This window comes from Orycteropus afer, unplaced genomic scaffold, assembly GCF_000298275.1.
Source record: "Orycteropus afer afer isolate SDZICR_OR568_19922 unplaced genomic scaffold, OryAfe1.0 scaffold00492, whole genome shotgun sequence".
Taxonomy (NCBI): domain Eukaryota; kingdom Metazoa; phylum Chordata; class Mammalia; order Tubulidentata; family Orycteropodidae; genus Orycteropus; species Orycteropus afer.
In genome coordinates this window covers 1,735,951-1,747,884 of record NW_006922079.1, presented here as the reverse complement: position 1 = coordinate 1,747,884, position 11,934 = coordinate 1,735,951, and the positions used below count along the sequence as shown (strand labels likewise).

At 37.6% G+C, this 11,934-nt stretch overlaps 1 protein-coding gene across 1 annotated transcript in view; it reads left to right on the top strand.

Annotated features, from left to right (window-relative positions):
• SPTLC1 (serine palmitoyltransferase long chain base subunit 1) overlaps positions 1–11,934 on the top strand; it is a 167,779-nt gene that overhangs the window by 58,907 nt on the left and 96,938 nt on the right. Inside the window, exon 6 of the mRNA XM_007955171.2 lies at positions 775–907. Coding sequence (XP_007953362.1) covers positions 775–907 — 133 coding nt within the window. The remainder of the gene's footprint in view (positions 1–774; positions 908–11,934) is intronic.

Here is an 11,934-nt window from a genome sequence, read left to right as displayed (position 1 = left end):
AATTGGTTTCCCTTTTCTTTGTTGAAGAGGGTCTGTGCAATCCTTCTGCCTAGTCTGCCATCTTGCCGGAACTCCTTGTACTATTATTTTCAATCCTCCAGTACATGTAAAAAGAAATTAAGACAGAAACTCAGTCCTACAGAGTAATGGCAGGTTCCACAACTAAGGACTAAGACAGATTGCTAGAGGATTCACCTTTAAAGTAACTGTCACTATCTTGTTGCAGAATATGTGGTGTTTCTTTTTAAAATTAACTGCTTTTTTCCCCTCTTTTAAAAGCTAGTTGACAGTTTTTTTAGCATCTAGTTTGCGCCCTTCTACTAAAATGCAGAAGGATGTTTAAAAATTATTATCATGTAATGATAAAACCTCCGTGTCTTTGGTTGTGAGAAGTTAACAGCAGGTTAAGTCGGTGGTCTTGCCTTCTTGAGCCCAGTGGATTCATAAAGTTTGAGACCAGTTGTTTTAAGAAAGTCCAGAAATGGAATGGTAAATTATAATAGGAAATATATATAACCCAAACTTGGAGTTTGGAGCTGCTGCAGTGACATATTTTACAGACAGATGGGTAGCTAACATTAGTCAGTTCATATGTTTTAGAAGTAGTTTGAACCCGGAATTATTTTTAATAGATTTTATATAATTTGTAATTTAAAAACAATTACTTTTTGACCATTGATGAAAGTATTAACAACCAGACTTTATTTGTTCTTTAGTTCGGGTGCAGGGGATTATAGGAAAATTTAGCCATTTAATTTTTTTCTATTGAAACAGATGTCCATTTGGATTTGGAAGATCGCCTGGCAAAATTTATGCAGACGGAAGAGGCTATTATATACTCGTATGGATTTGCTACAATTGCCAGTGCTATTCCTGCTTACTCTAAGAGAGGGGACATTGTGTTTGTGTAAGTAACCTTTACCTAAATTTCTAATCAAAATTCCTTCGGAAATAATAATGACCCTCTTAGAGAATTCCTTCATTAGAGGTTATCTGCCTTAAGTAACATTGACTTTAAAAAACAAACAGAGTTTATAATTGTCCCAACCAACTAATTCTACAAAATTTGTGAGACCTTTATTATAAGGATGCTTAAATGTTAACCCCTTAGTTGTCTGCCATTATGATTTCATTTATTGATGTCTAGAAAGCATAATTCATGCAGGATGAGGGCAGCCATCCATCAGTCTTCACCATGCAGCTCTATGAATCTTGAGAAAATCTTACGGCAAAACAATTTACTGTCCTTGTGAATCTATGGTCACAACCTCACGTGGGCATTCATACTACCTGGCAAAGTCACTTGACTTCTCCAAATCTCCTCTCAAAGTCCTGTTCTCTGCTCATCTGGCTTCATACTCTATTAAGAAAGTGGAAGTTGGGAACTCCCTTACCTTCCCACAACTCAGTCTGCAAATTTGCCCCATCTATATTTGATGTGTGCTGCCTTAACTGTGAGGGTCAAGAACAGCAATCCAGGACTCAGGGGATCATAGGCTGCTAGTGACATCAGTCACAAGCATCTGCCACTTCAGTTCAAGCTACTGTTATCTTTTGAGTGAATTATTATAACCCTTTTAAGTCTCCTCAAATTTACTTTTGAGTCCTCTTTTCCTTTTTTAACACCATAGCCAGAGTTAACTTTTTTAAGAATGTAAATCTGGTTCATTTATTTAAGAACTTCCATTGCTCCTAAAATAAAAACCAAGTCCTTATTATGATCCTGTGTGTTTTAGACTAATTTTCAGGCTTACCTTATAATATTTTCTCTGAGATGGTTGTGCTATAGCCTCACCAGCCTCCTGTACTAGTGTAGTGTCCTTTCACCTCACGGCCTTTGCGCTAGTCCTTTTGCCGAGAAACTTGTTTCTCCTCTCATTGCCTATGCAGTTTCCTCTCCTTCATATTCCTGCGAATTTATCACCTTTTCTGAGAAGCCTTCTCCAACCTCTCAAACCAGGTTTGGTACCCTTGTGAATCCTTGATTATACAGGCACACTGCTTGGCAAAATCACTCTGCTTCTCAAGCCACATACACGTCTGCTTTTTGCTTGTCTTGCCTTAGCTCACTGTGCTTTCTTTGATAGCACTTAAACAAGTTAAAATTTTACATGTATGGGATTATTTCTATTTCCTGTTGAAGGAGCTTTAGGGGTACAGTGTTTAAAGCATTCAGCTACTATTCAGAAGGTTGGCAGTTCAAACCCACCACCTGTTCTGTGGGAGAAAGATGAGACAATCTGCTTCCGTAAAGATTTACAGGCTTAGAAACTCTAACCAGGCAGTTCTACTCTATAGGGTTGTTGTGAGTAGGAATTGACTTGATGGCAGTAGATCTGGTTTGGTTTGGTATTTCCTGTTGAAAATCCATTGTTTAGAATAACACTTAAAATTTATTTGTTGTTGTGTGCTATCGAGTAGAATCTGAATCATAGTAACCCTATAAGAGAGAGTAGAACTTCCCCATAGAGTTTCCGAGGCTATATCATCTTTAGGAAAGTAGGTTGCCAGGTCTTATTTCCCATAGAGCTGCTTGTGGCTTCAAACCACTGATATGATCACAGATATTTTCTTTCACTCTGCAGCATGTCTTTTCATCCCCTTAACAGACAGTGGGAGCTCTGGTGGCGTAATGCCTAAGGCATTTGACTGCTAACCAGATGCTGGTGGTTCAAACCCACCAGCTACTCTTTGGAAGATTAGGCAATCTACTTCCGTAGTGATGTTGCCTCCTTGGGTTTCAAGGAGGAGTTGCTATGGGTCGGATCCAACTCAACAGCAGTGAGTTTCGTTTGTAACAGAGTCTAAAGCAGAGGAAAAGCTTTTTTTTTTTTTTTTTATGATGCATCATGCTTTTGATGTCAAGTCAAAGAACTTTTTGCTTTGTCTTAAATCTGGAAAAGTTTCTTCTTCTTTTTTTCCCCTAAACGTTTTTATAATTGTGGTGGTTAAGGTTGTGTGTCAGCTTGACTAGGCCATGGTTTTGAGTGGCTGAGCAAGATATAGTTAGTCCCCATGATGAGATTGTAATCACTTCCATAGTGGAATCTGCTGTGAGCACCTAAGTAGTTGCCTTCGAGGCACCTGCTCTCAATAAATGAGGAGAACCAAACTCACTGCCATTGAGTCAATTAAAATTTATAGCGATCCCATTGGATTTCCAAGGTGGTAAATCTTTATGGAAGTAGATTGCCCTATCTTCCTTTTGCGGAGCAGCTGGTAGGTTTGAACCACTAGTCTTCTGGTCAGCAATCACATGCCTTAGGTTTGAGAAAGGTCTGTAGCTTTTGACACATTTGGATCCTGCATTTGGCTGAGTTTTCATTACCAGTTCCTGGACTTGAACCAGTGGCCTGCTATATTGCCTGGCAGTCTTGGGACTATGTCATTGTACATGCCAGCCCTGGACTCGTCAGCCCCAGCACCCTGCAGCTGCCTGAATTAGGAGACACTTCTAGCTCCAGTGGCCTGGAATAAGAGGAAAAGCTGAAGCCCAAGATAGAGAGCACTTCATCCAGCCCCTGTAGAGCCAGCACTCTGAATTTGGACTTCCAGCCTCCTACGCTGCAAGAGAATAAATTCCTTTTGTTAAAGCCATACACTTATGGTATTTCTGTTATAGCAGCACTAGAGAACCAGGCCAGTAGTTTTAAAGTTAATTTTTAAATCCATGATCCATTTTCTAACCAGGAGGCTGGCTGTTCAAACCTACCAGACACTCCTCGGAAGGAAGGTTGAGCTATCTACTTCTGTAGTGATAGTGCCTTGGAAACCCAAGGAAGAGTTGCTATGAGTCAGGTCCAACTCAATGGCACATAACAACAACAACCACAACAGATTTTGAGTTAATTTTTATATACTATGTGAGACTTAAGTTGATGTTTAATTTTTGCCTATGGATGGGTCATTTTCTCCAGCACCATTTGTTGAAAAGACTCTTTCTTCCATTGAATTGCTTTTGCCCTTTGTCAAAAAATCAGTTCTGCTTATTTGTGTAGGTTTATTACTGAGTTCGCTATACTATTTCATTTATTCCTGTGCCAGTACCACACAATATTGAATACTATAATTATATAATAAGTTCTTAAAATCAGGTAGACTGATTTTTCCCATGTTGTTCTTATTTTTCAAAATGGTTTTAGTTCCTTTGCCTTTCCATATGAGTTTGAAAATAAACTTGTGTATATCTATAAAAATACTGCTGGGATTTTGGTGGGAATTGCCTTAAACCTATATATCAATTTGAGGAGAATTGACATATTTACACTGTTGAGTCTTCCAATTCATAAACAAGGTATTATGTCTCTGTTTATTTAGATCTTCTTTGTTTTCTTCATCAGTGTATTTTAATTTTGGGCATACAAGTCCTATACATATTTTGTTAGATTTACATTTAACACTTTTTTTTTTGAGCAGTAGTAAATGGTATGGTATTTTTTCATTTTGGTATCCACATGTTGTTCATTGTTAATGCATAGAAATAAAATTCATTTTTATATGTTCATGTTATATCCTTCAACCTTACTGAACTTGCTAGTTCTAGAAGGTGTTTTGTTCTTGTATTTGTTTTTTAAGAAATAAATAAAGATGGGATTTACAGTCATATGGTCTGCAAATAGGCATTGTTTTATTTTTTTCTTTTCTATCTATATGCCTTTTATTTGTTTTTCTTGTCTTTTGCATTGGCTAGAACTTCCAGGGTTGTGTTGAATAAGAGTAGTGAGAGCAGCTGTATTTGCCTTGTTTCTGATCTTAGGAGGAAAGTATTCAGTCCTTCCCCATTAAATATAATGTTAGCTATAGGTTTTTTTAGATACCCTTTGCAGGTTAAGGATGATCACCCTAACCAATTCCTATTTTTCTGAGAGTTCTTAATGTGAAAGGGTGTTAAATTTTGTGAAATGTTTTTTCTGCATCAATTGATATGATTCTTTGGTTTTTATTTTTCAGCTGTTATTATGGTAGATTACACTGATTGATTTTCAAATATTTAACCAGTCTTACCTCCCTTGAAAGGAGCTCTGGTGGTGTAGTGCCTAAGGTGCTTGACTGCTAACCAGAAGGCTGGTGGTTCAAATCCACCAGCCACTCCTCTGAAGGAAGGTTGGGCAATCTACTTCCATAGTGATCCTGCCTCGGAAACCCAAGGAAGGGTTGCTATGAGTTGGGTCCGATTTGCTGGCACATAACAATAACACCACCACCTCCCTTGAATAAACTTTACATAGTTACGGTGTATAACTGTTTGTATATTTGCTTAATTCTACTTGCTTGTTTTATTAAGGATTTTTATGTCTGTATTCATGAGGGACATTGATCTTTAGTTTTGTTTTTGTACCTTTTTGTCTAATTTTAGTATCAAGCATTAGGGTCTAAGCCTACCATTTTATTTTTTGTTTGTTCTGTTTTACTGTTTTTATTCTTTTTCCTGACTTTCTGTGGGTTGATTGAATAAGTTTTAGAATTTCATTTTGTTTCCTATATATGTTTTTGAGTGTTTCTCTTTGTGTAGCCTTTTAAATTATTGTTCTAAGTACTGCCTTATATGTACATAAGTTATCACATTCTACTAGTACCAGTTCATGAGAAAATAGCAACCTTTATATCACTTATCTTGCCCCCATATATCACAGTTGTTTTAAATACATCGCTACATGCATTGAGACATATAAACATATTTTATGACATATACGTCATAAAATAAATTGGAAACCATATTATCCTGTTCTGTTTTCTGGAGGAGATTGTATAGAATTGTTGTTTATTTTTTAAAAAAACATTTCTCCATTGAAACTATCTAGGCTTAGAGCCTCTTTTGATGCTATTTTCATTATGAATTCAATTTCTGTAGTAGTTATAGGGCTATTCAAATTTCTATGTCATTAGGTGTTGAGGTAGTTTTTGTTTTTCAAGAAATTGGTCTATTTCTTCTAAGTCAAATTAATGTATATAGACATGTTTGTAATATTTCTTTATTATCTTTCTGATGTCTTAGCAAGTCTGTAGTGATTTTCACTTTCATTACTGATATTGGTAATTTATATCTTTATTTCTTTGTCAGTCTTGCTAGAGGTTTGTCAGTTTTATTGTTCTTTTCAAAGAATCAGCTCTTTGTTTCACTGATTTTTCTCTATTTTGTTTTTGTTTCAATTTCATTGATTCTGCTAGTTATTATTTCTTGCCTTCTGCTTGCTTACAGTTTATTTTGCCTTTTTTTTTCCCCCTCCCCTAGGTTCTTGAAGTGAGGGCTTAGATTACTGATTTGAGACTTTTTCTGTTTTTAACATAGGCATTTAAAGCTATGAATCTCCCTCTCAGCACTGCTTTAGTTGTGTCCCACATATTTCAATATGTGTTCATTTCTTTCAGTTTATTGTTTTTGTTTTTAATGTGGCTTTAGACTTTCTCTTTGCCTTTACACTTTCTCTTTCTTAGTTGTTTTGTTCACTTTCCAAGTGTTTGGAGATACTCAATTGGTTGTGGCTTGTTATAAGACAAATCCATAGTGTGGTCTGTCTTGGTATATGTTCCTTGGGTACTTAAAAAGAAAGTGTATTCTGCTCTTACTTAGTGAAGTGTTTTTAGATATTGATTAGAAACTGTTGGTTGAGGAAGGTGTTGAGTTTTTCTGTATCCTTGCTGATTTTCCATGTATTGTTCTATCAGTTGTTGAGAGAAATAGTGAAGTCCCAAACTGTGGTTATAGATTTGTCAGTTTCTCCTTTCAGTTTTAGCTTCCCATGTTTTCCAGCTGTGATTTTTTTTTGCCTATACATTTGGGGAAATGGCTAGTTTTCTTCATGTATTGAGTCTTTTATCATTATCTAATGTCCCCATCTGTCTCTGGTAATTTTCTTTGTTCTGAAGTTACTTTATCCTATACTAATGTAGACACTGCATGGGCTAAAAGATTACACAGTTGGCTCCTAACAGAAAGTTTAGAGATTTGAATCCTCCCAGAGGCACAAAGGAAGAAAACCCTGGCAATCTATTTTGGAAAGATCAACTGTTAAAAACAGGCTGGGCTATGGAGCCCAGTTCTATTCTGACACACACACAAACTGTCTCCATGAGTTACAGTCAACTCTACAGCAACTAGTTGGTCAATATAGGCACTCCTGTTTCCTTGGTTAATATTTGCTTCATACATCTTTTCCCATCCTTTTATTTTCAACCTACCTATATATTATATTTGAAGTGAGTTTCTTACAGACAGCTTATAGTTGAATTTTGTTACTAAATTCACTTAATCTTTGTCTTTAAATTGTGTCATTCAGTCCATTTACATTTAATCTAATTATTCATGCATTAGGGTCTAAGCCTACCATTTTATTTTTTGTTTGTTCTGTTTTACTGTTTTTATTCTTTTTCCTGACTTTCTGTGGGTTGATTGAATAAGTTTTAGAATTTCATTTTGTTTCCTATATATGTTTTTGAGTGTTTCTCTTTGTGTAGCCTTTTAAATTATTGTTCTAAGTACTGCCTTATATGTACATAAGTTATCACATTCTACTAGTACCAGTTCATGAGAAAATAGCAACCTTTATATCACTTATCTTGCCCCCATATATCACAGTTGTTTTAAATACATCGCTACATGCATTGAGACATATAAAACTGTTGTGGTGAAGAAAAGTCAGTTTCATTTGTCTATATTTTTCCTTGCTATGTTCATTCCTCCTATTACAAGGTTCCTCTTTTTATGGTTTGTTGGGGGATTTTGTTTGTTCTTTTAGAATAAGTTTGCTAGTGACAGGTTCTCTTAGTTGTTCTTCAGTAGGCAATGTCCCCTTTATTCCTGAAGGATATTTTTGCTAAGTATAGGATACTTGCGGTCCGTAGTTGGCTCAAACAGTTAAATAAATACTCAGTTACTAACCAAAATGTTGGCAGTTCAAACCTACACAGCAGCACCTTGGAAGATAACCCCAAAAACCAGACCTGCTGCTGTGGAGTCAATTCTGTCTCATAACGACCCTACCAAAGGGGCAGGGAGACCTTATCTTCTGACCTCCTCTAAACCCACAACAGGAAGACAGAATCACCATCAGTAGCCCAAGGCCTATCCCTGGGAGGCCAGACATACTGCCTCACTCCAACTCTTTCACCAACCCTGATACCAGTCGTTCCTCCCACAGCACTCACCACCTCTCTGCTGGGTTCAGTAATTTGCTGCAGTAGCCACATAGAACTCACAGATTATGGGGTTTATTAGGGAAGCACCAGACTACAATTCAAGTTCAGAAACGCACTCAGTCTCTTGCAGCTGGCCGTCTCACTCAGCAGCCAACAGTCTCAGCAGTGCACTGCTCTCTCAGTAGTGTGTGTCTCTCATGTCTTTCTCTCAGCAGTGTGTGTCTCTCATGTCTCACAGCGTGTTTCTCTCAGCAGCATGTCTGTCTCAGTCAGCAATCAGAGAGACTCTTTCTGTCTCTAGGAGGGCTCCTTTTGAGCCTGGCAAAGTGGCCCAAACCAACCAATCCCAACATCAGGGTTCTACACACCTGAGAGAGAGTGAACTTCCCAGAAAATTACTTTGTGCTGCTTCGAACAGAAATATCCCAGGTGAATAACATTAATAATCAGGAGCTACTCAGTTGCTCATGGCAAATTCCACCACGGAGTTTACAAAGACTTACGGCTAGAAAAGCCATACTATGTAATTTACTACACCACAGACCCTAAATGGACAGAGTAAAACTGCAACCTGTGGTTTCTAATGCTGTAACAAGTCACCACTCATCTGTCCATTTGTTGTACTTTGATGGCTTGCGTGTTGCTCTGACTCAGGGAGCTCTGCCACAAGTATTTCAGAATTCTTCCAGAGTACTGTCTGTCTTCTCATTGCTTCTGTTTATGGTTTCTTTGATCTCTCTATATTATATATCTTCTGAATTCCTTATCAGATAGTTCTATTGCTTGTTCTTTCTTTGGGAGATATGCTAATTCTTCAGCTTGGGCACTAGTTTCTATTATCTTGTCCTGTTTTTTTGTTTGATTTGAAGTTGTCTGTTTTTTCCTAGACATTATGAGGTTGTTGTCTTTATTTGTTAGTTATGTACTGATTTGTTTCACTCTGGTTTTATGTTTTACTTTATCTGGAAATATGGAGCAGGTGTACTTCTTTGGTTATTAACTTGGCTGTGCTGGGTTGCTCTCCAGCTTTCTCTGTGTTGGTGGAATCATTGTGGGAATGTGGATGCAGGTCTCCATTTGTTGTGAAGATCTGGAGTTGGGACTAGCAGGTGTTGTCCACCATCTGTCATTGATCCTGTGTTGCAGGAGCTATTGGCGTTATGTGTCTGCTAGGTGAGGTATTCATTGTACTAGCTACAATTGACTAGTAGAGGGTTAATATGTACCTCATTGGACAAGGCAGGGGAGAATAGAAAAAAAAAAAAAAAAAAAAAAAAAAAAAATATTTATTTTTAAAGAGAAAGAAAAAAAAAAAAAAAAAAAAAAAGCACTAGAAGCAAACCCCAGGCTAGAAAGGCAGAGTCTGTTTTCTGTGCTTAACACAAAATAATTTAGTCAATGATGCAGTCTGCCACCAGTATTTCAAATATCAGTATGGTTACTTATGGTGAACAAATATCAGCAGAGCTTCCAGACGAAGACCTGCCGATCTGCTTCTGAAAAAATTGACCAAGGAAAAACATGAATAGCAGTGGAACATTGTATGATAATGGTGTGCGGTGAGCCCATTGGGTGGAATGCACTCAAAATACAACTACAGAAGATTGCCCAGTCTTCCTTCCCTTCACAGTAGAGTGAAGTAAAGCTTTCAGGACTTTTCATTTGCTGATGTGGAATGACTCAACATCCATTTAGAATGTGGAATATAAGTATAGGAATATTGAAAGTTGGCAAAAATGAAATGGAACGCTTGAAGATAGATATCCTAGGCATTGGTGAGCTGAAATGGACTGCTATTGGACAGTCATATATGGTCTAATCATATATGACGGGAATGATGAAGGAATGACCTCACATTCATTGTCAAAAAGAACATTTCAAGATCTATCCTGAACTACAGTACTGTCAGTGATAAGATAATATCCATATGCCTACAAGGAAGACCACTTTATGCAACTATTTCAACTTTTTGCATCAGGCACTAATGTCAAAGATGAAGAAATTAAACATTTTTACCAACTTCATAGTCTTAAATTGATCAAACATGCCATCAGGATGCATTGCTAATTACTAGTGATTGGAAAGTGAAAGTTGGAAAAAAAAAGGATCAGTAGTTGGAATATGACCGTGGTGATGGAAAAGATGCCAGAGTTCATATGCAATTCATCGCAGATACCTTTTATGAACAGTTTAAATGGCGACTATATGTATGGACATCACCGGATGGAATACACAGGAAACAGAATGGCTGTATCTGTAGAGAGAGACAATGGAGAAGCTCAGTATCATCAGAATGAGTCCAGGAACCAACTGCAAAACAGACAATCAGTGGCTCGTATGCAAGTGCAGGTTGAAGCTGAAGAAAATTAAAACAATCCATAACACCCAAAACACAACGTTGATTATATCCCACCTAAATTTGGAGACTCTTTCCAAATCAGATTTTATGTACTGAACGCTAATGACTGAAGAGCAGACAAGTGGTAGTGTGACATCAAGGACATAATGTGAAGAAAGCAAAAGGACATTTAAAAGACATGATAGAAAGAAAAGACAAAATTAAGTGTCAGAAGAAACTCTGAAACTGGCTCTTGAGCATAGAGTAGCTAAAGCAAACAGAAGAAATAATGGGTAAACAGCTGAAGAGAGTATTTCAAAGGAAAGCTCGAGAAGACAAAGTATTATAATGAAATGTGCCAAGCTGTAGCCTTAGGAAACCAAAAGGTTTTCTCAGCAGCTTTCTCAGGCTGAAGGAACTGAAGTAAGCATTCAAGCTTCAAGTCACAGTATGGAAGGATTCTATGGTCAAAATATTAAACATCACAGGAAGCATCAAAAGAAGATGGAAGGAATGCATAGTTATGCTGAACCAAAATGAATTAGTTGATGTTCAGCCATTTCAGGAGATAGCATATGATTAAGAATCAGTGGTATTGAAGGAAGAAATCCAGACTGCACTGTAGGCACTGGAATTAAAAAAGGCTTCAGGAATTGATGGAATACAAATTGAGTTTTGTAGCAAACGGATGCAATGGTGGAAGCTCTTACTTGTGTATACCAAGAAATTTGGGAGACAGCTAGCTCCCTGGCCAGCCAACTGGAAAAGATCTATATTTGTGCTCATGCCAAAGAAAGGTGACCCAAGAAAATATGAAAATTATTGACCACTATCATTTATATCACACAGAAGTAAAATTTTGTTGAAGATAATTCAAAACAAATTGCAACAGTACATTGACAGGAAACTGTCAGAAATTCAAACTGGACTGAGAAGAGGACATGGAAAAAGGGCTTTCATTGCTAATGTCAGATGGATCTTGGCTGAAAATAGAAAATACCAAAAAGATGTTTATTTATACCTTATTCACTGGTATAAATTCACTAAAGCATTTGACTGCAAACCAGAAGGCTGGGAGTTCAAACCCTCCAGCCACTCCTCGGAAAGAAGGTAGGGCAGGCTACTTCTATAGTGATGTCACCTCGGAAACCTGCAAAAATGGCAAGGAGGCCACACGTTCTGACCTCCTCTAACCCTCCAAGAGGAAGACAGGATTACCAGCAGTAATCCAAGGCCTATTCCTACAAGGCCAGACATGCTGCCTTCCTCCAGCCCTTTCACCAACCGTCCTCCCAAAGCACCCACCACCTCTCTCCTGGGTTCGATAATTCGCTGCAGTGGCCACACAGAACTCACAGATTATGAGGTTTATTAGGGAAGCACCACAGGCTACAATTCAAGTTCAAGAAAAATGCTCAGTCTCTCTCCCAGCCCACCGTCCCTCGGCCAACAGTCTCTCA